The sequence below is a fragment of the Trichosurus vulpecula genome, chromosome 4 (genome assembly GCF_011100635.1).
Source record: "Trichosurus vulpecula isolate mTriVul1 chromosome 4, mTriVul1.pri, whole genome shotgun sequence".
NCBI lineage: Eukaryota > Metazoa > Chordata > Mammalia > Diprotodontia > Phalangeridae > Trichosurus > Trichosurus vulpecula.
Window position 1 is genome coordinate 65,939,885 of NC_050576.1, and position 26,479 is coordinate 65,966,363.

The following is a 26,479-nucleotide window of genomic DNA, read 5'->3' on the forward strand; positions in this document are numbered from 1 at the left end:
GCTGTAGTTGTTTCCCTCATGTCTGACTCTTTGTGACCCCGTGTGGGGTTTTCTTGGCAAGGATGTTGGAGTGGTTTTGCCATTTCCTTCTCTGGCTCATTTTACAGATGATAATGGAGGCAAACACGGTTAAGTGACTTGCCTAGGGTCATGTAGCTAATAACTGTCTGAGGCCAGATTTGAACTCAGAAAGATGAGTCTTCCTGACTCCAGGCCTAGAGCTCTATCCTTCCAGATTTGGGTTGAGCTAGATTGTGGCTGATGGTCCTTTCCAATTCTAAAATCCATGATTCTGTGGCTCTGTGAAGTATGAGGCCATAAGCGTTAATTGACTTTTGTTCCTTATTTCTTAATTTGATTGCTTTCTTTATTATCATTTTTCTCATTTATCTATCTGCTGCTTCGATTGTATACTTATGTGTACACCTTCTTTACCTTATTTAAATTAGAATAAAATTATATTTTTGATGATTCATTTGGTGTTAGAAAATACAATAGAAGAAGCCTCTCCATATAATTCTATTGTCTTCCCTCCATTGATTATCTCCAGTTTATTCTCTATATGTCTTGTTTCTATATTGTTGTTTCCATGTTTGTATATAATTTCCCTTATTAGAGTTGAGCTTCAAGAGAGAAGAATATTTTTTGCATTTCTTTGTGCCCCTGGTGCTGAGTACAGTGGCTGGCACACAGTAGAAACTTAATGAATACTTGTCAGCTTCACTTGTTTGACTCCATTGGTAAGCAGAGGAGTGGACCATATGATTTCATGTGAGAAAATCCTGCTAAGACTTTCCCACTTCCCACACACTAACAAACCTCCTTGTAAGCCTCTTTATTTGACAAATTTTATTGGTAAAAAAACTAGATGTACTTGCTGTGCCAATACTTAATAATGATCCTTTCTTTCAAGAAGCAGTTTATAGATAAGGAAATAACCATTTAGTCCTTTCACTCTCTCTTCACTTTTGGTAATTTCATGTTCGGTGTTCTTGACTTCTGCTTATGTAAGGACTCTAGGCTAGATGTGGTATTTAGAGCCTAAGAAATTTAAAATCATTCAGCTACTTCACTCTCTTCACCCCACCACCATAATGCTAATGGAGGGGTGTAAGATCTTCCCCACCCATTAATAGGCCTCATGTGGAGCCCATTGAGGAGCCCTAAGCAAGCTTAGGGGAGGCGATTGCTTGTAGGAAGGCTTTCACACCTTTTGCTAATAAGCCAGTTAGGCACTAAGTCCAGTTGTGATGCCTTTTGGCTCTGAGCCTATTAGCTGAAAGAGTACATATTCTGAGAGGTGAGCTTTTGCTTTGGGGGCCTCACTTACAGGAAGGATCTCATCATTCCCCTGTTAAGACTCTGAGTGGCCTTACGTTCAGAGCTCTCCAACTGCTCAGAGGTAAAGGCTCTCTCAATCCAGTGGTCAATGTAAAGTAGGTATAGCAGTATTGTTTTGATTCAGGCAGTAAAGCCCTGTTTGTTGGTCTTTATTTCTCTTCTCTGTATTTCCTCTGTTTATATTTTATGTAATTAAAGAAGATTGTTGACCCCTGAAACAGCTATCTTTCCTAGTAAAGCAGATCTAAGAACCTGTGCTAGCAGCTATCCTGGGTATGCCAGTGGTTGCTGTTACACACCCCAACTCCTTTGATCTTCTACTATCTAACCCAAGTCTTGTCTGTCATGTGGTTGGGAAAGAGAGAGAGAGACTAGGTTTCATTGTTTTAACTTGAGGTTTGAAGCAGAGCTGATGTTTCCACTTGTGCAGTGTCTTCATTTTAGAGCCATTCTTATTTCTCTTTGCTTGGGGATATTCTTCCATGAATCTCTTATTCCTCTTAATTATAATGACTCTTCACTTTCCTTTTTACCACTTATTTCCTCTTCAGTGGAAACTGTGGATAGCAGCACCATTGACATCGGGGAGTTTTCTTGTGGCTTACCTGAACAGAGCCAGAACTTCCAGAAGGGCAGGAGCTGACAGTTACTTATGGATTGTAATTTGAGAGTCACTAAGAAGGGCCAGCTAGTCAACAAGCATTTATTAAGCACTTACTATGTGCCAGGCCCTTTGATAATTCTTGGGGACTACAAAAAAGGTCAAAAAACAACTCTTGCCTTCCAGGAGCATGCATTCTAATGAGAAGACATCATGTAAAGAAAAATAGGGGTGTGTATGTGTGTGTGTGTGTGTGTGTGTGTGTGCGCGTGTGTGTGTGTGTATGTATGTATATGTATGCCAGAAGGTAATCTTCCAGTGGAAGGTATGGTGTGAAAATTAGGCAGGGTCATTTGTGTTGGCATTTGAGCAGAGACTTGAATGAAGCTGGTTATTCTAAGAGACAAAAATGAGGAAGGAGAACATTCCTAACACGGAAGCCAGACAGTTTGAAGACACAGAGGTGGGACATGGAGTGTCCTGGATGGGAAACAGCAAGTATAGCTAGATCAAGGAATGCATGGAAGGGAGTCAAGTATAAAAGTTTGGATGCCCAGGTTGTGAAGAGCTTTAAATGGTGAACAAAGGTGTCTTATTCTACAGCCATAGGGAGCCACTGAAGTTTACAGGCGGGGGGGTGGGGTGGGCAGGGTAGCAACATGATCAGGATGATAGTTTAGGAAAATCACTCTGACAGTTGTGTGGAGGATGGCCAGAAGTAGAGGAGATGAGGCAGAGGGACTAGTTAGAAGACTAGTACAATATTTCACTCCATAGGTAATAAATACCTGAACCAAAGTGGTGACAGTATAAGTGAGAAGAAAGGGACATCTGGATGTGATGGACATTGTTAAGGTAGAAGTGATAAATATGCCTGATAAAATCTTTTTATTGGAGATTCATTCATTTGGGTTTATAAGCAACTCTCTTAAATATGTTCAAATAAAACTTGAATATCATTGAAGGGTGGATAACAAAAATTGTTTACACCTTCATGTCAGGTTATTCAGCTGTGTTCCTCCTAAAAATCTTTTTCCTCATGCCTGGAATGGCCTCCTTTTTATCTGATGTCTCTTCAAATCCATGTCTGCCTTCAAAGCTCAGCAAAAGTTTCCTCCTATAGGAGACCCTCCCCCAGCCACTAGTGCCTCTCCTCCAAAGTACCACATCTATTTACATATACTATTATATATAATAAGGTCATGGATTTAGAGTTGGAAGGGGTCAAAGGCCATATAGACCTTCACTTTACAGAGAAGGAGACAAGTGCACAGATATTGAGTGATGAGCCTAAAGTCAAGCAGGCAGTTAAATGACAAAGGCGGAATCTGGATCCTGGGTTTCTAATCCCCTTCCTACTATGCCACCTCTTGTTTCTTCCAGTAGACTATCAGATCCTCAAAGGCTGAGAGTTTTCATGTTTGTCTTTGTGTCCCGAGCACCCAGCACAGATCCTGGCACGTAGGATGTACTTAATACATGTTTTCTGATTTGTGGATACAGATTGAGATGTTTACCTGAAAGAAAGGGAGTTTTGCTAAGGTGAAGAGTAAAAGGGAGGGATGATTTTGGAGTATTTAGTAGTATCTAGAGGCATCAGACCTACAGGGTCTGGGTAGCCAGAGGGCAAAAGGAAGGCTCTGGGCATCTATCTCCAAAATGGCAGAAAGAGAGCCTGAGAAGTGACAGACGATGGCAAGAAGGACAGTCCAAGAACACTTTAGAAAAATTTTACCTACTACTCAATTTCACCAAAGGAAAAATAAAATAGAAGCATATTATAAATTTAAATCCTTAGGTCTTGCAATTGATGGACTGAGAAAGTTGATTGATCCTCTTTGATTTGATATCTTAAAGTATCTGGGTATTTTAAAACTTTAATAATTCAGATATAGATATGATATGCAAAAATTATAAAAACATTAAAATGCAAATTTGTTAAAGCTTAGCACAAATATGTTACATTATTGCACTCATATTTTTCAGACACTGTACTGTGACAAGATAATGACTAATGTGGGAATAAACATAACTGAATCCTATGGCTGGCAGAGTTGAATTACATACTAGCTGAGAGGACAAAAAAACAGTTAAATTTGGTTTTAACTGTCATTTAAAGATCATTTCTTTCATACTTTATAATCTAAGTAATTAGTATTTAAAAAATTTCAATGACAAAGTGTCTTTTTGCAGATGCTTTTGATGTTTGGTTACATACCCCCTAAAAGCCAAAGGATAATATAAAATCATCATAATAATAAAATCATAGAAAGTTAAATGATAAAAAAGAGAGTTTAGTCAGAAATGTAAAACTCTTTCCTTACTGCACCTACCAAAGCTTATAATTGGTAGCAAACCAATGGATTTGAGTTTCATCTTATTGCCCTTTGTTCAGCCTGAGGTGGAGGTGTTGATGGGCAACAAAGCAGGCAGGAAATAATGGACAGACCAGAAGGATGGACAGAATAAGGATCTGGATAGTTAAAAAACTCTCAGTCAAACCTTAAGTAAAAACATACATTTAATTGCACTAGTAATAGAAGAAATAACAGCAGTCTACCAGGGTTTCTTAAACATTTTTCACTCTCAACCCCTTCCGCACTTCTCAAACTGTAGGTTGTGATTGCCCACTCTATACCACAACGGACAACTTTTGATCTTCCTCAGTCCATCATTTTCAGTTATCTTTTGTCCTCAACACAGGCTGTTGATTATAGTCATTGTGGTCATCTGGACTTTTAAAAGAGAACTTATCTTGATAACCTTAGAATTTTAAGAAGAGTATACTGATTTTAAAGCATTTGTTTGTATCTCATTATACTATATGCTTTCTATAATATTTTTAAAGATTAGACTAAAAACTGAATCCATTATGTTACCATTTAATGTTGAACTAAATGTATCTGTTGATTCTCCCTTTCTGTAGGTTATTCGGAAGGGATGGCTAACAATCAACAACATTGGCATCATGAAAGGAGGATCCAAGGAATATTGGTTTGTCCTTACTGCAGAAAGCTTGTCCTGGTATAAAGATGATGAGGTAAGGGAAATGGTTTCAGCTTGTGTCTTATTAATAACTTTTACTCGTTTCTCATTATTGCTATGAATACACCCTAGAAACCATTGGTTCTCTTGCAGGCAGATTTATGCTTTAGTTTGCATTTTACGAGGAGATAGATGTTCCTTTCACAACTTTTCATCATTAAAATATGTCCTGAATTTCTCTTGCTGTTAGCTTACATTGAGACAGTATATTTTTTGTTTGTTTATTCACATGTAGTGAGCAAGTAGTAGTTGGAAATCTAGGTCCAATGACAACCAATATTCGTTAAAACTACCATCAGCTAAAAAGATGCCAGATCAGAATGAGAAAGCATGAGATGGCCTCAGAATAAAATGGCAACCATCACAGAGATTTTTTTAAAATATTTTGATGGTACTGCTTAGGTATATGCCTTATACATGGTAGGTTCTTAAAAACCTATCCCCAAATAGTCTTCAAAGGCTTTTTTGATAATACTGGGTAGATAATTTTGTAAAAATAATTTGGAAATGTAATGCCATTTCTAATAATGCACGCATAGTGGTGATAATTTGGCACGGAGACATGATGATACAGTAAAAATTGGGGTCCTCAGTTAGGTATGAATTTTTTCAGTTCCCTCTGCCCAAGGCAGAGAAGCTAATAAATTCTTTGCTTGAATTAATAATAATAGATTTTTTGAAAGGAGGAGGAGGGACAAGGAGAGCTGCTATTCTGGACCTGATTCTGAGAAGCACACAGAGGAATTTAGTATTGAAGCAGATATTATGTAGATATTGGAGCAGGGGGAATGATTAATTCAACTTATAATTTGTAACTAAGGAGAGAAAACCTGGGCATTGGATGAAATCTTAGATTCTGGGAAAGCAGATTTCAAAGGGCTCAGAGGAAATTTAGTTAGAATCCCATAGCCTAAAATTCTGCCAAGGAAACCTGCCAAGGTGGAGACAACTAGCTCCCAAGACTGATATTCTGCAGGTTCAGTAAAGAAGAGCAGGGTGAGCTATCAACAGGGCCAGGTGGAGATGCAGAGGTAACGCATCAAACTTAGATTTTTAAGACGTATAGAAGACAGAAACAAGGGAAGGCAATAGAGGAGGAATACTTAAGTGTAGCATCATCCAGTGGGAATAGTGTCAAGAGCAATAAAACTTAGGATGAACAGTGACTGTCAATAAATGCTAAGAACAATAAAAGCTTAGTTTGTTTTTTTTTCCTATATTGGAGAAAAAAAGGATGAACAATGAAAAATTGCTTAAGGATGGGGGCGATAATACATGACGAGGAAAAAAAAAAACAAAATATCTCGACTCTTATTTTGTATGTTTCCTCTGCCAAGGAGAAAAATCTTGGGACCGGAAAGGATAGAACAAAAATTTATAGTAGGTAGTTGAAATCGGAGATAAAGAAGATGGTTAAAGCATGCTGATGTCTTTGGTGACTACAAACTAATTAGTCAACTATGTTTCATAGTGATAAAAGAATTGAGGAATGATATGAGTGAGATACTGTCAGTCATTTGTGAAGGATTGTGGCAAATTGGAGAGGTACTATAGGACCAAAGGAAAACAAATATTGCCCTATTTCTTATGGGGAAAAATGGCAGAAATTAGTTTGCACATTAGAGACTGATGAGTTCGGCTTAAACTCTGGACACAATTCTAATACATATTGTAAAAAGTGTTATATTTATTCTGAATTTGCCTAGAACAAAAAAGAAAAAAAAGAACATTTCTATATACAAAGTAGAACAGCAAAAAGGATTATGTATGAAACTGTGTTTTTGAAAATATATAATAAATTCAAAATGTTATTTTCACAGTTGTCTTGCTTGTTTCCACCTAAACTTCCCTTAGTTTTTTCTTGCCCTTCTTTCCTTCTCTTTTTTGATCCTATCTGCAGCTCTTCTCTATCCCCTGAATTTCAGCCTTTCCTCAAATACCAAAAGAAAAACACAATCCTTGTAATAAGTATGCATAGTCAAGCAAAACAAATCCATATGTTTAGCACATCCAAAATGACATCTCATTCTGCACCTAGGATTCATCACCGGGAGGTGGGCAGCCTTACCAGTCCTCTGAAGTTGTGTTTAGTCATCAAATTGATGAGAGTTCTTGTCTTTCAAAGTCGTTTTTCTTCAAGGTGTTGCTGTTACTGTGTAAATTGTTCTCCTGGTTTTATTCACTTTGTTGTGGTTTCATGATGTGTTGTGGGGGAACCATTTCAAAGAATTCAGAGTCAGACCACCTCTAACCCAGGTATAGGCATTTATTGAGATTGACACCTCTCAAGAAGTGGGCTAAGCTCCAAGAGGAACCAGCAACTTCAGAGAAAGCAAGATGGATTTTTATAGGGTAAAGATGCAATTACATAACAGAAACTATGAATATTAATAAGGCAGGAGGGGCTTGTTAAGGGATTAGGTAATAAGGGAGCGGTCTCAGCCACAATGGAACAGTGCATGCGATTACCCACAATGCATGCAGAAAACCCCATGGGGGGTTATATATGATAATGATATTATAATAAGCCTCTCTACATCATGAGTTCATTCTAGGTCAGTTCTTTACTATTACCGCACTAGTGCCTACTTAGGGAAAGTACCTTCTACTGTTTTGGGGTCCACATACTGCTTGGGGATCCTGGTGGTGCTGCTTTCTGACTGGCTGGCTATTGTGGTCCTGTCTGAGACTAGATGGATGTGGTTGAGTGCGTGGATACACCTGCTTTTTCTGTGGGAAATATGAGGAATAGGTCTGGAGTCAGTGGCTGGGATCCCATCACATGGACATACCTGCTTTTTCTGTGGGAAATATGAGTTCATGGACACACCTGTTGTTCTAGTGAGCAGTGAGGCAAATATGAATAAGTTAGGATACAGAGTGTGCATATGTGGGAGGAGGTGAGTGGTTTGTAGGGGCAGTGGGCCTGCTGTTCAATGGGGCCTATAAGGAAGTTAGAATATTGGGGCTGGGGGCAGCTTTGTTAGGATTCCATCACACTTCACTCTGAATCAGTTCATATAAATGTTTCCATATTTCTTTGAAACCATTCCTTTGGTTGTTTCTTATGACATAATAATATTCCACTATAGTCATATATTATAACTTGTTTGGTGATTACACAATTGACAGAACCTCCTTTGTTTCAATTTCTTTGCTATAACCAGAACTGCTACTATGGATATTTTTGTAGGTATGGGTTCTTTTCTTATTTGTTTGATATTTTAGGGAGGCATAGTCCTATGAGTGTTATCACTGGGCCAAAGGGTACTCATTAACCTAGTTCCAAATTGCTATCTGGTGTGCCAGACCAATTCACCACTCCACCAAGAAGTCCCCAGGGTCTGATGCACATCATTAAAGGGACAGTTTGTGAATGGTTTTAAGGGAAGCAGTAATTACCAAGAGCCAGAATATATTAATGAAGAACAAGTCATGCCAAAACAACCTCATTTCTTTCTTTTTTATGGAGCTGCTAGGCTAGTAAATCCAGGAAATTCTGTGTAGCTAGTTCACCAAGACTTCTGTAAAATATTTGACAAAGTCCCTTATGCTATCTTTGTGTTAAAGAAAAAAGAGAAAGTCAGTAAACATTTGTGAAGGACTTACTATGTACCAGGTACTGTCCTAAGTGCTGGGAATAGATATATAGACTGAATAAAATGTTATTAGATTAATTCAGAACAAGTTGAATGATCAAAAGAAGTCATTAATGGCTAATTGTCATCTTGGAGAGGGTATTCAGTGGAATGCCTGTGGGATCTGCCCTTGTTCTTCTGCTTAACATTTTCAACAAATATTTGGATTAAGGTACAAATAGCATGCTTATGAAATGGGCCAAAAATCTAAAGTTGGAAGGGATAACTGAAATAGTTGAATAATAGGTAAGAATGAAAAAAGATCCCAACAGCCTAGAATGTTGAACATAATCTAAGAAGATCGACTTTAATAGAAATAAATTTAATGTCTTACATAGGTTAGACAATTAACTTTCTAGTACAAAATAGGAAAGGCATGGTGCTAGATAGTGAACTGTATGAGAAAGATCTGCTGGATATTGGTGGACTGAAAGCTGAATAGAAGTCGAGTGTGGCAAGGCTGCCCAAAAAGCTAACGAAATCTTGGGCTTTATTATTTTTGTTTTTACATGCTATAGGCATGGTTGCCCTCATTTTAGTTTCTTTTAAAGTTTTAAAATTTATTTTAAACTTAAATACAAACTAATAAAAGAAAAAAACATCATCATGTGCCCAGCAGGATAGAGGATTCAACCGAAAGCAATAAATTTCCATTTCAAGAAAACCTATATGGTAAATACTACACATTGTTTTCAAAGCTGTCCAGCTTTCCTTTGCTTCCTTGTAGGTTTTCTTTTGTTCTCTTCTGTGTACTTTTAACTTAATTCCATTCCTCCTGCCCCCGAAGGCTACAAATAGTTTTGATAATACACACACACACACACACACACACACACAAAGTTAGATGTAAACGTATATATACACATGTACATATATGTAAGACAGTACTATGCTTATTTCCACTTGTCATCTGTTTCTCTGAAGGTGGATAACATCTTCCTTCATATGTCCAAGTCTTTCCATGTTTTTCTAAATCAACCAGCTCAGCTCATTATTTCATACACTACAACAATATTCCAACCCAATCACATTCTATCTGAGAGAATTTCTGTGAAAGTTTTCCCCCAGTTTTCTGCATTTCTTCTATTCTAGGCTGCATAGGTTTTATTTATACAAGAAAATTTTAATTTAAAATGATCAAAATTGTCTATTTCATACTTCAACAATACTCTCACCTTATGATATAGCTTAAGATATGATATTACTGAATCTGGTTCATTCGTGTCTTTTTCCATAGTTTCCTTGAAGTTCCTGACCCTCTGCTCTTCCAAATGAACCCTCTTATTATTTTTTCCAACTCAGTAAGGTAATTTTTTAATAATTTAATTGAGATGGCATTAATCTCTGCCATCATTATGCAAGACAGTAGCTAGGACTTGGGAGATGGTAGGACCAACTCACTGTCTCCTAGTCAGAACATAGCTGAGATATTGTATTTACTTGGGGGTGTCAGACTTGACATAGCATATTGATGAACTAGACAGCAATTATAAGAAAAGTGCTAGGGCTCCAGAACAAAATGTGCAAAGAAAAGAGGAGACTCAGCAGAAAGTGATAGGCATCTTCAAGTATTTGAAGGGCTACTGTGTTCTTCTTGGCACCAGACACCAGAATGAGGAAAAATGGATGAAAGTTGTAGAGAAACAGGTTTAGGCTGAGTGGAAGAACAACTTGATCAGAGCTATTTAAAGGGGACAGGGGCAGCATCAGGACATTTCTCCTAGTTTCTCTCACTTCAGGTCTTCAAGCAAAGACTTGATGACATCTTGCTAGGGATGCTGCTGAGGGGACACTTGTTCAGGCAGCATTTGGACTGAATGGCTTCTTCAGACTTTTCAAGTGGACGTTTTGTGATTCCTCTAGCAATGTTATAGCAGATAGGAAAAGAAATGTTTCTGCTGCAAATCCCAATTCTTTGAGCTCTCTGCATTGGCCTGCATGGGTAAGTGTTCATGCTGAATTTCTAACATGTATATTATTTCAACAGTTCTGAAAAAAAGACATTTTTCAAGACTGACTAGGTGTCATAGTTTTGCATTGGCTTCAGCCCTATTTCTCAGTCATTCCTTCTACTCCTCATTGTTAGTCTCTTCTATGATTCTCCACTTAGCAAGGAAAATGTAAACATAAACAGACTGCTATGATCACCAAACACCCAGGCTTGAAAGAGAAGTAGACAAAACTCTTTGATCTCTTATTTGCTTATATTAGTTATTTGGAGATTTTGTAAGTTTTAATATTTGAAAAATTAAATAGATTTTTGCATACATTTCTATCAAAATTATAGTATGTATCAATTGGGGGTTAAAACATTGTCTTGAATACTTTTTTCAATACTTGAATACATTCATTGTCTTGAATACTTTAAGTAAAGAAATTTTTGAAACGTTTTGTTTCTCTATTCAATCTTCCTTGATCCTAATTGTGTTAAAATTTTTGTCCAATTTCTGTTTACATTTGTGTATTTATATAAACATACATTTTAATAAATATTTCCCAATTGCTGAATTGGAAATACTGTGTTAAATTTCTTTATATTTATGGTTGCAAACTTGTAGCTCTCTTGTTATTGGTTGAGACATATTATCACATTCTTTGGTTATAACCTACAGATGAGGTAACTAACAATAATAAATTGCCAGAAGATTCTGGGGCCAAACATGAGAGGGTAGGACTGTGTAGTGGAAAGAGTTCTGCCTTTGGAGTTGGGTGACCTGGTTTTGAAACCTGGCTATGCCACTTAGTAGTTGTATCACTGCCTAAGTCAAATAGCCCCATCTGAGCTTTTTTCTATATAAAATAATCTCAACTCCCACTTGTTTGGTCTCCACAGTAGCTTCTGTCCATGGCCTTTAAATCTGCCTTCTTTCATGAGATGGAGATCTCTTTGTGTTGTCAGTGTATGGGAGGTTCAAGGAATTCTGCCTTTCTCTTTCTTGGGCCTAGATAGGAGGATATTCCTACACTCCCTGCCTGAACAGAAAAGATGGCTTATTCCTACGATTTGGGCAGGAGGAGATATAAGTCCTTACTTAAAGCTGGTTGGAAATCCAAAAAGACTGAGAGATGTGGTTATGATGTCCTAACTTCAAACTCAGAATATGATTTCTCATAGAAATAGTACTAGAATGATGGCTATGCCCTATAAAACTATTGGTGATGTATTTCAGCTATATTATAGGTTAAATAGACTATTGTAGGGTTGTCCTAGGAGCCTAGCTAACCTTGTTTTTATGGGAAATTTCATTTAGTGTTTATAAGTTGGGGATTAATCATGTTTTCTCCCTGTGGCATGTATTATACCTACTTCATTGTCTATGAACAGTATTTGTATAATGCAATGACATTATAACAGTTATCTTCCTAACTAATTTTTTATTCAGGGATTTGTGTTGAGCTCTTATTTTTTTCTATATCTTTCCTAGACTCCAAAACCAATTTTTCAGGAGACTGGAGAATATGTAATTAAAAAATGACAAGCATTTATTAAGCACTTACTATGGATATCCTAGGTACTGGAGTCACAGAGACAATAAAGAAATTGTGCCTTCTAGAAGTTTACATTTCATTGGATGTACCTTGTACAGAGATCAGTAATACAAAGTAATTTGAGAAGAGGAAGAGCCTACAATTCAGGATGGAATCTTTGTTGAAGGCAGAACCTGAGCTGAGGCATCCTTGGGATTCTAAGTGGAGTGGGTGAGAAAGTAAGCAGCATGGAAGGCTTGGGGAATCAACCCTTAGGAGACGTAGAAGAGGGAGCTACAAGGCTGATTTTGGGCAGCAGCTTATGAAGGGATTTTATGTATACATACCCCCCCCCCATATATATATATATATATACATATATATATATATATATATATACACATATATACACACACAGGTGGATAGAGATAGAGATATAACACATACACACGCACATAGATATATATACACACAAATAAGGAGTTTTCAAAAGAGAGTGATTATAAAAGACATTTTGGTATATTTTTAAAATCCTCAGTTCTCAAGCTTTAGAATAGGTCTATTTAATGGGACAGAAAAACAAAGTAACAAACAAAACAATACCTTAGACTAGCTACTGTTACTACAATGTATAGAACACCGAACTAGGAATTGAGGTACCTATTCTCCTTCTGACCCCACCAATAAGTAGCTGTATGATCATAGACAAGTGACAGTGAGTCTGAAGCTTGGCTTGCTCTTCGGTCAACCAGAATAGTAGACACTTCCTCCCTTTCTTACAAGGATATTATGAGACTTTAATGAGATAATACATGGGAAAGTATTTTGAAACTTACAATTGTGATTTTGCTTGTGCAAATAACACTTGCCCTTGGGGCGGTATTCTTTTACCCACAATTTCTTGATTTCTGGATCTTTTCATTTCATATTGAGAGAGGAACAAGAGCTGGAAGTCAGGCCAAGGGTCCTTCACATAGAGTAGGACAGGGAGTGAGGAGAAAAGGGAAAAGATCAGTGTCAGATGCCATAATCCTCGGTGACATTTCCATGCTTCCTCCAACTACCGTTTGTAGCGGTGGTTGGTCAGCCTCTGCCATCCAAACTAGCAATGGGGAAAACAGTGGTGTAAATGAATAGTGCTTCTAAGGTGAGTGGTAACTTTATAGTAACCACACCTTTCAAGTAGCCTTCTAATAGTTTGCTTCCTTTAGCTGGCTAGATATAGTCAGCTAGACTTTGGATTTTAAGCCAGATAATCTCTCAATGGTGTTGAAAATACACTAGATTGAGATTGAAAAGACCTGGGTTTAAGTTCTCCCTCTTCCATGTGCTGTGTGACATTGAGCAAGCTCCTCTATGGGTTTCAGTTTCAACATATGGAAAATTAGGAGATTGAATTAAAAGATTCTTGAAGTCCCTTCAGTCCTGAGATTTTGATTTCTTTTATCTATAGGCCACACTTCAAATATTATCATTGTGCATTGTAATGAAATTGTTTCTTTGTCACTACCACTGTAGCTGATCTAAATAAGCGATTTGTAAAGTATGTTCTATGCAACTATAAAGTTCCTAATGGTGCTTTGAGAAAGTCCTTAAGAAAATATGATTATATTGTATACCAGGATTTTGAGTCATAAAGTATGAGAAATAATCTATATCACTCTGCAACCTAAAAAAAATTAAAACTCATTTACCCAAAAGGAATAGAGAAGACCACCTGTTAAAGAATTGCTGCTGAAGTTATTTAAGACCAAAGAAGGAAGCATTTTGAAACCCATAATTTCTGCAGCTCTTTGACATTTCTTTGTATTTGATTGTGACTTTGTGTGATTTTCTTGTGAGATGACAAGTAATGGATATGAAATAATTCTTCTAACCTTTATATGATAGAGCACTTGACCTGGAGTCAGGAAGACTTGAGCTCAAACCCAGCCTCAGACTCTAGCTGTGTGATCCTGGGCAAGTCACTTAACCTCTGTTTGCCTTAAACCACTGGAGAAGGAAATGGCAAACCATTCCAAGAAAACTGCATGGACAGTAGGGTCCACAGGGTCATGAAGATTCAGACATGACTGAATTACTGAACAATAACAACCTTTCTGTTAAGGACTCAAGGTCTTACTTGCTGTGTTTTGTTTGAGCATATATCTTAATATCTTCTTAGCCTCTTGCCTGTAACTTGAATCTCCCCTCTCTTTTTCATAATAAAACTTAACTATTGTGACCTGGCTAGGAAGCCTTATCTGAATTAGGAAAGGTCAGACACTCAAAAGATAAACATTTATTAAATGCCTAGCTACATGCTAGACACTATGTTAAGTACTGGGGATACAAAAAGAAAAAAGATGAAAATAGTTCTTCCTTTCAAGGAGTTTACATTCTATGGGGCTGGGGTGGAAGAAGAAGTCAGCATCTGCACAAGTAAGACAGTGTAAGATACATACAGAGTAGATGGAAGGTAACATCAGAGGAAGAGACACTAAGAGCTTGGGGGACCAGGGAAGGGACCTGTAGGAGATGGGCAGTTGACCTGAATCTGGAAGTGAGCCAAGGATTCTAAGGGGTGGAGGTGAGAAGAGAGTGCATTTCAGGCATGGAGGATGGCCAGTGCCTAGCCACTGAAATGGGTGGTGAAATGCTGTATGTGAGGAGCACAAAGTAGCCCAGTATGGCTGGAACACAGAAGATAGTGACCTGTAAGGAAATTGGAAAGATAAGAAGGGGCGAGGTTGAGAAGAGCTTTCAATGCCAAGTGGAGGAATTTATGTTGGATCCTAGAGATAATAAAAAGGGCCCTAGAATTTATCGATTTGGAGAAAAGTGGGGTGGACTTAGAATAGGGAGGTGACATATTTATGTGTGTGCTTTAGAAAAATCACTTTGGCAGCTGCATGAAACTTGGATTGAAATGAGAGACTTGAGGCAGGAAAATCAATGAATGAGAGGTTGCAATAGTCCACTCCAGAGGCAATGAGAACCTGAACTGGAGTGGAGAACACGTGAGCAGGGAAATGACACACATGGAAGAAATGTGGAAATAAAAAGGATGATATTTGGCAACTGATTGGATAGATAGGGTGAGTAAGAGGGAGGACCCTGGACCATAAAACATTTTTGAGTGTGTTTTTATTGTTATTCAGTTATGTCTGACTCTTTGTGACCCCATTTGGGGTTTTCTTGGCAGAGATACTGGAGTAGTTTGTCATTTCCTTCTCCAGCTCATTTGACAGATGAGGAAACTGAGGCAAACAGGGTTAAGTGACTCTCCCAGGGTCAGGCAGTTTGTAGGCCAAATTTGAACTCAGGAAGATGAGTCTCCCTAACTCCAGGCCTGGCACTCTATTTACTGTGCCACCTAGCTGCAGTTTTATTACTTCCAAACTAACTTCTAACAGAATATTTCCCAGTAGAGTTTTGGGAACTATTTTTTAAAATGATCATTCAAAATTAGTACTAATTAATGTAGGAATAATTAGCACACTAATGTAGTAAACACTTTAAACACTAAGAAAAGCAAACTAGTCCCTTTCAGTGTTATTTAATTACTATTCAGCATATCCTTTCTTTATAAATAAAGATAAACTCCATCCTAATTCAAGCTGAGCTATCAATGATTCCAATTAGTGAAGTCTAAATTAGATTTTTTGATGTATTTCTTAACTTTCTAGAAAGTGAGCTTTAGTTCAAACAAAAACGCAGATGGCTTTTCTAAGTGACTTATGAAGTTTTCTCATCAAGATTTTTTTTGCTTAGTTTCTTATCAAGTTCATAAAAAGGAGACCTGTTTATTGCTTTTACAGATAAAAGAATACAGTCAGCTTTGCCTGTTTAAATTCAAGTATTTCAACATTCGGTTGGTAGCATAAAGTCTATGCATTAGCACTCATCAAGTCAAAGCACCTTCTCTGAGTTGTATGGGAACAATATGGTGAGAATAAGACTATCTGAATTTCCCTGTTTTCCAGAGTAAATGGGAGGTAACCATAGAAGAGAAGACACTAACAGTTATTGAGTTTTTGGGGTCCTTTTGGTATAGAGCTATATAATCTCCAGTATTTCATAGGAATTGAAAGGAATTTTATTTTCATAATTTTTCATATATTTCTCATGTATTCCGAGGCCATTTTATTATTTTTGAGGTTTGTAAACTTTCCTGTTTTATTAGGAACAAATATTGAGTCTACAGGAAAAAACCCAGGAGTTTTGTGTATCATCATTAAATCTAACTTTATTTTATCTCTTGCATTGACTACATGAGTAATAAGAAAGACTAACAGAATATAACTATCAAGAAAAAAATCCACTCCAGAATTACCTAATCTAAGTAATTTTTACAGCATTCACAACATAATAAACAAATCTAAATTCATCCACTTCAGATTCAGTTATTTAATGTGGGCAATGAGCTTAGGAAAAAGCTAGGTGGGATAGGAGGTAGGATGGAAACATAATGCGCACTTGTGCCATTAAAGGATTTGGAGCTCAGGTAACTATTTTAAAATATCAAAGTAAAATTTGAGAGAAATTGGATAGCCTTTCACCCAAGCATAAAGCATGAATTTAATATTACAGAATATCATTGTTGTAAGAAAATAGATTTTATTATGTATATAATATTCAAAAGAAGTCTGTGAATCATTGTTGACTATTCAGTCCTCAATCTTAGCTTGAATAAATATTTGTGATAGGCCAGCAGAGAAGATGAAAAGTTATAGTACTACTCTGATGACAAAGGCGTACTCAGAAGGTTTTAGGGGAATATAAACAGAAGCATTTCAAGTGGAAATGCACTAACCTCATGCTATTAAAGAAAATCCAAAAAAACAGATTGAAATAAGGACGTTTTCTGGATTTGGACTCAAAAAAGTCATGAACTCAATTTTTGTGGTTTGAGGTGTTTGGATAACATGAAAAAGAGATTACATGCTTCCATAACTCTGATGTTTACCCAGTGTTATTCTTATTTGTAACAATGACAACCGTAATTCTCTTGGTAGGAAATAAGATGATAGACCTAGCTCTCCACATGATGTTCCCAGGCGATCCACACTATGATAACTTATCATTATATTATGCCAGCTCCTATTCCTGTAGAACAGACTATTGTTGTTTAAACAAGCATTCAGGCAATTTTATGCTGACAGAACACTAAAATACAAAATTCTATATTACTCGAAATTTTATTTCAATCTTTGTTAGTGCACATGCATACATTTTAAATAGTTGTAGTCCGTGTACTTCTATCTTAGGTTCTGTGTTTTTCCCCATTTAATATCATTTCACTACAAATGTTTCCATGCACTGATGTAGTTTACATACCTACCTTATCAATTTCTATTGTATTAAAATAGTTTTCCATTGTTGCATATACTGAGTTAAGCAGGCTGTTTCAAATGGAATGAAAATGCCTGCCAAGCCCTATCTCGTTTTCTATGTCAATTGCCCCAATCCACAAGTCACAATGTGGTCTCTAACAAGAAGATGAATTATTTTCCTGAAAATTAAGCTTTAAATATCTGCCTCAGACTCATTTAATGATTTTTGAAAATAAAAGACTAACGGCCATTTTAAAAACATTTTTATAAATTCAAAATGTCAAAAATGCAAAAATGAACTGTATTGATGGTTAAGAGCAAACATCTTATACTTAGTAATCCTAACCATATGTTTTGAATAAAGATCCTTCACATTTTTTAAATGAAAGCTGTACCTCTTGGCCAGTACATTCTGGATGGGTTATCACTTTGATATCCATCAGGAGATTCTAGAATCTTGAAGTTAGAAGGGAAATTATGACATCCTTCAATTTTCTTTTAGAATATAGCCTTTTCCATTTAACCCAGGAAATTGAAGTTAAGATTAAACTGTAGCCATGACCCATTTACTATTTTATGGTAATTTGTCAAACCTGAGAAACTTCTTTTTAAGGAACTTGAGAGATAGTTGAATGGACACATTTCTAGAAACTGCAGCACACCAAGGCAAAATGGAATAAATTCAGAGTTTTAGTCTTAACTCTGGAATTTCCTGTCTCCCTAAAGTTGGTCTCTTCACTTTCTGACTTGGCTTTTGTATAGTACTGAGAGTTGTTAAGTAACAGGTCAGAAGAGATTGGATTTCAGTTTTTAGTAGAGTGATTCCTTATGTGTTGTTTCTATGGGAGAGCCTTGAAAACTTTACATAAAGCACTTTGAATTGAACATTGACCTGCAAATGTTCATTAAAATGTAAAAAAAAAAAGATATACTTTGAAATGTATAATTCTAGGCTTCATTGGGAGTCTGTGGCTTTTATGATAAAAGCTTCATAGCCAAGTTTATTTAGAAGCATTTCAATTTAGTTGACAATGCATTTTCTGATAGTTAATAATCAATGGGGCAAAACTTGAAATTTAAGAGCAAAATATTAACTCATATTTTAATGTCTGTTTTGATCTCCTAAAAGGAGATTTCAGGTTCATTTTTTTTCAAACAGAATAATATAATCATAGAATTTGGGACCTAGAAGGGCTTAGAAATTGTTTAATCCAAACCCTTTATCTTATTGATGATGAACTTTGCCAATGCAATTCGTGTGTTAGTTGAAAATTAAAAGTGAAAGGTTTGAATATTAAATCCCCATGAAAATTTGAATAAAATTGGGAGGCTTGAGAGATTCCTTATTTGTTCCCACCACACAAAAAAGCAAAGCAAAAACTGAAAAACCCCATAACTTTTTGTGACCCAAAAAAAACCCAGAAAGAGATTAGTTAAAAAGCCAAAGTACGTACAAATTAAACTTGACAGAACCCTTCTATGAAAGACTCCATCACCTTCCTTTGTTTTCATAGTTTATACACAGGAGAGCTCAGATTATTTAGCCTTTGGTTAATGAAGTATTTCCTGAAGTTTAGACAATCCCTCAGACCTTAAAACAAAATATACAATTCATTTCCATTCATATCTAACCCTACCCGTTCTGAAAGTCATGGAATATATTTGAATGCTTACAGAAAATAGGAGCTCTTTGATCCAAGAGAATGATGTGGTCTTCTCTACCCCCCCAATTAGAGTAAAAGTAGATATTTGGTGGGAAAAATGCTAAAGTAATAAAACTTTAGGTATCACGAGATAAAAGAATATGACATTTTATTTTCAAGCTTCTATTGTGTTGGAACAAAAAGGGGAGGAATAATGATCTTAATAATTCTGGAAATATTAATATATTGCTCTTTTCCCTAGAACTCTTTTAACCTTGGTGATAATACCTTTGTCTGAATTTCCTACACCTTTGTGCCACTCTCCTTCCACCTTATTTTGAGGTATTTCTAGAGGAAAAAAATCATTGCATGGAAAAAAGTAGTTAATTTATGGAGTTATTGGGCAAAATTGAAGGAATCCTTCATTCACTCATTTTTCAAGCATTGGGATGAAACATCTTTTGTTGTCTTGATTACAGTGGTGCTGTAAAACCATGTACAAATAAAAATTCATAGTTAGTGAATTAATAATAACAATTAGGAAAAGAGTACTATAGAAAGCACAGGAAAAATTTCAGAAATGGGTTTTTATTATATTTTGTAAGCACCACTCATTTTACTTTGGGTGGGTTTCAATAGTCTAACCAAATTAAATAATAATGAAATAATATTAATGATAATATTAATACACACATGACTTAAGTATTGAACCGACAGACTGAAACACCAATCCCTCCCTTTCCCTCCCCACGCATCTGCTTCCCCTTTTTGGTTGTAGCTCTTGGTGTAGATGCTATAGTTTGAGAGAGCTGCTTTCATTGGCTGGTTGTCATTCAGGCTGGGTTGTCATGTGACTGCCTGTCTGTGCCTGCTGTACAGGTGAGAGGATGTTCTGCACAGCAAGTGTAGACAGGCAGACACATGACAACTCCGTCCAGCCAGTCCCTTGGTTCCATCAGGGTTCCTTTGCTCATGGGCAGATACAATCAATCTGTACCAGTCCAGATTTGGGGAATTTTTTAAGAAGGAGAGGGAAAGGGAGAAAAACACACAACAAAATTAAACTTTAAAATATTATGGAAATATTGAACAAGTGAGACTTTTGATTTTATTCAAAAATTCACATTTATACATTTGATCCAGATATACTAACATGAATGTTCAGGATAACAGAAGCCTCACTTTGAAAACTTGGTTGGGGTGGGGGAGGAACCAAACAGAGGGTTTATTTTTAAATCCATTTCATGCTACAGCTTGCTCACATGCACTCATAGCACAGAGTAATTGAACCAGATGTTTTTCCTCTTCTTGTAAACACTGCATATTTTAATACCAAAGTTAAAGATAAAAGCTATGTTTACACTTAGTTTTTAGGAAGAGATAAGTCCCATAATCTTGTCTATGAAAAAGAAACTTGTCAGTTACTTGGAAATAGACTTTTCCCAAAAGATCAACAAATGTAATATATTTGGCAACCCACTATCCCACTTTTGTATATAATCAATTTACTTGAGGAATTGCCAAAGGAACACAGTTTACCAATATTTTTGAAAGCAACAGCAAATAATTTTCGTTTTTTCTTTTCTTTAAAATACAAACTTTCTAACTGTGCATATGGTAAATGCAATAGAATAACTGTTAGCAGCTTAATTTATGCATGTCTCAAGGCACTGTAGGGTGTGTCCCAAATCAGAAATTATAAGCAAGTACACATTTACCCACAGGGTGCTCAGAATTTGTCTTGATATTGTTAGGGCAATCCTCAGCTATGAAAGAAGACCATAAAATCTTAAAGGAACTCCTGATTTAAAATTTCTTTTAAAAATTTTAAAACAAGGCACCTTTCCTTAAGCTCTGTATAAGAATTAATGTTCATTTTTTATTAACAGGTATTTGCTCAATAACGTCCCACAATGTCAAATCTTATCATTTATTCCTGACCTGATTACAAATGAGTAATTTTCATTTATAGATGATCATAACTTCTCCATCCCTCCAATTATCCCCCCTCCTTTAGAAATACAACTCCCAACTAATCAAAAACCCCAACCAATGGGATTTAGTATGAAAGAGAAAGAACCCTATTTCCTAAGGTGTCCATTTGGAAGGTTTTCTAAGAGAACTTTTAAATGCCGACAAAGGCAAAGGGAACTAGACACAAGTGCTTTAAGAAGTCATTTGTTTGCACTATTAATCTAAAACAGAAAAAAATCATAAAATATAGTAGATTTATAATTCTGTTGGTGAGAAATATTAAAACTAACATGCTTTAATTTATCATTAATTACTATTAACTGTAATAAATTAAAAGAATGTTATAACCTGAAAATGAACATTAGAACCTTAGAGGATTTGTTCCTCTGTAATATGAAGCAGTTCTCCAAAATAAAGCTGAGAGCCTTGAGCATGAAAGATTAAATGGGTCCTTTTAAAAGACCATCATCAATGTATGTTGTGGCCTAGTAACTGGTTTGTTTTCAGGAATTAAAAAAAAAATTTAATGCAGAAATACAACTGTGGCTTAATAACAAGTTTTTCTCCCAATATGTACGTCTTGAGTTTTACTCACAGCTGTAATATACACATGTAATGCCACATACATATTTCATATGTATTTCATTTACATATATACGTATATGTAATATTTACACATTCACTTGATATAGAGCTACACTGCATACTCTTCAAGCACAAAATGTTTTGGAATATATTCTTTCTGACTCGCATACTACAGGATGCATTCATTTTAAAAAGTCACGTGAAAATAAGATAGCTTTTAAAAAGATTAATAAGAAAGTTAAATTATGAAGAATTATTTTTATGATTATTACAGTTCTTGAAGTAGTATAATTTTCTTTTAGCCATGTTTGGGTTTTTTAATTTCTGATAATAATAATGTTGTAAGGAAAAAATTCCTCTTAATTCAAACACAATCAGAAATTATTTGAAGTTAAATGCTTAAACACTTTTTTAAAAATGGCTTTCTCTGTTGAAGCTATGCAATAGAATTAGGAATAAATTGTTTTCCTTAGCTACTTTTTCAACCTTGTGCATCAAAACTGATAAACTTCTTTAGGAGTCCAAGAGGAAATTTGCATTTCTAGAAAATGCAGTACACTAAGGCATAATGAAGCAAATTAAAAGTTTTAGCCTTGACTCGGGAATTTCCTGCCCCCTGAAATTAATGGCTGACCTTTTGTTTATTTTAAATTGCAATTTTTAGCTGATATATGTTTAGTTCAGATTCTTTGAACAATAATATGAAGTGAATTTGTTTCTTTTAAAGTAGAAAAGGAAAGCAGATTATTTTGAAAAATTAGTACTTTGTACTTTTTTTAGTGATAGTAGAATTATCCAGATTTATTTCCTTCTATATTACCAAGCATTTCTTTCTTTTCTTTCCTTTTCTTTCTTTTTCTTTTCTTCCTTCCTTCCTTCCTTTCTTCTTTCTTCAAATTTACTTATAGTTTATACAAAAATGTTAAAAAAAAAAAGAGAAGGATTTGAGATTTCCTACCTAAAATCTTTCCCACAAAGTGAAATGTGTTCTTGGGTGGTCTGTAGGTTGGAAGTGGGGGTGGGTGGTATATTTAAATCTTTTATCAATATAAACACATTATCCAGGGCCATTATCCTGAATACCAAGGTGGAAGAATTATTAAATACATAGATTAAAGGCAGGAAAAATCTCAATGGGTATTTAAAAAAATTTGTTACAAGAATATTCCCTTTGTTTTGAAGATATATATATAGTAGGATTTTTTTTCTAGATTTAAAAAGTTAATCAATAATTTCAGCTCATCCTTTTTCTGATTAGGTATGTCATTGAAACTGTGGATATAGAAATGGGTTACTTTTAAGGTACCTTTTAACTTTAAAGCTATGTTTCATCTCTGATTTAGGAGAAAATAAATTCTCTTCTGAGCTATTTAGTGTAATTTACAGAAGTATAGACAGAGCTCAATATATGTACTACCATCTAAAATAATGTACATATTCCCCCAAAATGTAATGGTTGGCAATGAAGGCTTTACCTGAAAACTATATTGTCTATATTAAATCAAAAATGCTTCATTTCCTAAGCTTATACTCACCATGAAATCCAGTGGCTTTATGTTCTGGCACTGTTGGCTAGCTCCTACTGTAATAATCTTTTGTCACTAAAATATTACACTTGCTTTTAAAACCAATTCAATATCTATTTTACCATTTGAGGTGGGATTGTTATATTTAAAAGGATCCATTTTTAAGTTTATATTTGGATGTATGCATATGTACGATATGTATAACCTAATACCTTGCATTCAATAGTTCTTTAAAAATGTAGATCTTTACATTTTGTAATATTATATAAAATGTAAATTTTTAAATTAATCCTAATTCCTTCCCAATTATTAAAACTCCACTAAAATAGGCTCGTGTATACCACAAGTATCTTCATTGTGTGGACATAAGAATTCCTTGGCTACTATTTTACAAAATGTTCCTTCTATTCCTAGTACTGTCCTTCTATACTGTAATCTGCTTTCCCACTTCCTATACTGATGCCAAGAACAGACTTTCCACCTTCAGTCTCCAGACTAAAAGTTATCTGGAAAGAAAAAAAAGTTGGTGGGGAGTCAGTGGGAGTGAGCTTCTTAAAACCAGAAAGGTCATTTAATATTAAGATTGATGTAACTAATAGACCACGTTTGAACCTTTACCATTTCCAAATGCTACTCAGCTTCCTCTCCTATTTAAAAGGCGTCGATCAGGTTTTATTTGCTGTGTTTCACTAAAGAACGTTCAAGTACTGCTTATCTTTGTTTCGTTATAATTTGCATCAGTGCAAAACTTTGCATGTGACTATATTATTGGAAGATGAAGTAAATGTTCAAGGGAATTTTTTTTTTGTAAACTGGGAAATTGGTCTTAAAGTTACAACAGAGCATACTAAGTTTTAACAATCACCAATCTAAAAAATATTAACCTGAGCTTTTTTTTCTCAACAAGGATAAAAATTTTTCACTCAACATAACCATTAGCTAGTATGACAAAAATTGAATCCTGGTGAAAACTATTTCCATATATTAGAAAACAGAAAATTCAAGAAACTGTAAACATTACCAAAATTCTTTGCAACCATTAATTGCCTGTGGTAATTATACCAAACAGAATTAAAGATTTCTTTTTAGGAATTTTGATTTTAAAAATACTAATAGATTTGGAACTTTTCTATGTAAGATAAATTATATATGGATTAGAAATCTTATTTTCAATAGTAGGAATAATTAATAAAGAAGTGACTAGTTCATAGACAAAAATGTGTCAATACTGTGTCATCTAAATGAAGATAACTAAATTCTCCTCCTTCGCTTTTAAATTTGGAGTTCAAAGTCATAGTTAGGTTAGAAAGAATCACTACATTTTCTTTAAGCAGTGAGGATAGTTTACTTCTGGAGACATTTGTTCTAAGGTACGTGTAATTTGTAAAAACAAAATTGGAGAGTCCTAATCACTGGGGTCAGAAGTTGTAATATTTTTGTATCATAAAGTCACATTTCAAAATTTAGAAATGCTGCAGAGATAATAACTTTAAAGAATCTAATATGAGATAATCCAGAAATGACATTCATTTTCACATAAAAATTAATAGATGTTTTAATGTATAGAAAGGTTTTAGGATGTATTATCATCACTACCATCATTATTATTTTAACTTTTTGGAGATCATAGTAGATTTGTTACCAGAGCTTACTTTAAGGGACCAGACTTTAAAGTTCACCAAGGATAGTATTGCAGTCCAGACTTTCTGTATTATTTTCTCCTTGGGGATTTCATTCAACTTGAGGGCTTTCCTCCTCCCCCCACTGCCCAATCCCTCTTCTCTTCCAGGACTGCTGGAAACTCACCAAAGAAAACTTCTGCCCTCGTTTACAAATTCCTTTTTTATCAGTGGGATTCAAGACAAAGTAACTTATCATTTTAAATGCTCTGAGGGATAATAACAGCCCAAAATATTGGCAAGAAGGTGTAGCTGACTAGTAGCCATTCACCATTCTTAAATTCTTACAGTAAAACATAGATGCATATTAGAACACCTAAATTTATAGGGTTGTTTAGTTTTTGTTTTGACCTGTTATGTTGCTGACTCAGTCTGTTCTCTTTTGGCTATATTTTCTGGGCTAGCCCCATCTTCATTTCTGGTTGGGAAAAGCTTGGCAAGCTCTTTTTTATTGTTAGCTTCTTTTAAAAAATTGATATATTTTGTATACTGTCACATAAATCAGCTCTGAGGAACTTCATTTATGGGCTCTGTTTTCTCTAACAGTTACAATAAATATTGTATATTAATTGTTAGAAAAGTACCTCCACTTGCGTTGTAAATTAGAAATAGTATCATTGTTTCATTTTATCCACAACTGATCCAACCAACTCTAGGCTGTTAAAAGGTATATACAAACTCTTTTTAGACTTAATTTAAGTCAGTAATCCTTTGGATGATCTTTAGTAAGTCAACAAGCCCATTTAAATCATTTCTAAGACTCTACAACAATTTCAGCTCCATCTTAAATTTGGACTGGAAAAAAAATTTTACTTTCAAAACATAAGTTTCCTACGGGATTCTAACTTCAATTTGTTTAGAAGGTATAATATTTACAAACTTTCATGAAATACATATATCTCTCTCTAAGTATCCAATTGACCTCTCTCCAGATCATAATATCTACCTCTCTCTCTTGCATATGTTATAAGTAAATCATCAAAGCTCCATCTTTCTTGCCGAGATGATTGGAAGAACGTAGAGGTCACCTAGGTCCGCCAGGTCAGAGGCCAGGTGTTCTTCCAAAGTAGGCCTTACCCGAAGGTCTTCCCCCGCATAACTCTGAAGTCCTCCTTTTTCCACAGGGTCCCTTATCGTTCCTTATTCCCTAGTGTGCAAAACCTGTGAAGAAAAATACTGGATATGAGATCTGAAAAAGGAGCAACAACTGTCTTCTCCTTTGTAATAGCAACTTGCGTCCCCAAGAGTCCATGCCGCTGCTTTCCCTTGCCCAGTCTAACCAATGTGCAGACTACTGTACAACAGCATTGTCCTGAACAGGTAGTCTGAACACTGGGGCGACGGAGCAGGATCTCCGGACGCTTCTATTTATTTATTTTAAATCCTTCTTTAGTCTTTGGGAAAAGCTTCCCTTCCTGCATCAGGGGGTTGCTTTCTGCTTCCCCTCGCACTCTGGAGCACCGACTGAATCACACTGAAGTGCTGTGATTTCCAGTCTTGACGTGGCACATTTGCAGCAGACTGGGGATCTGGCAATGAATTTAGGACCAGGAAAAGGGGGAGGGCTGGGTCTGAGAGTCCATATATGGGATGATGTCACCCTAGGGAGGTTTGGGTATGCACTGTGCCGCTGGAGAGACCGCTAGAATCGCCTGCTCTCAGAC

The 26,479-nt window shown here is 35.7% G+C and overlaps 1 protein-coding gene across 3 annotated transcripts in view; it reads left to right on the top strand.

Annotated features, from left to right (window-relative positions):
* DNM3 (dynamin 3) overlaps positions 1–26,479 on the top strand; it is a 638,732-nt gene that overhangs the window by 305,608 nt on the left and 306,645 nt on the right. For all 3 annotated transcript variants that reach the window (XM_036753297.1, XM_036753298.1, XM_036753299.1), the window contains one exon: positions 4,869–4,982. In XM_036753297.1, the coding sequence (XP_036609192.1) occupies positions 4,869–4,982 (114 nt within the window). The remainder of the gene's footprint in view (positions 1–4,868; positions 4,983–26,479) is intronic.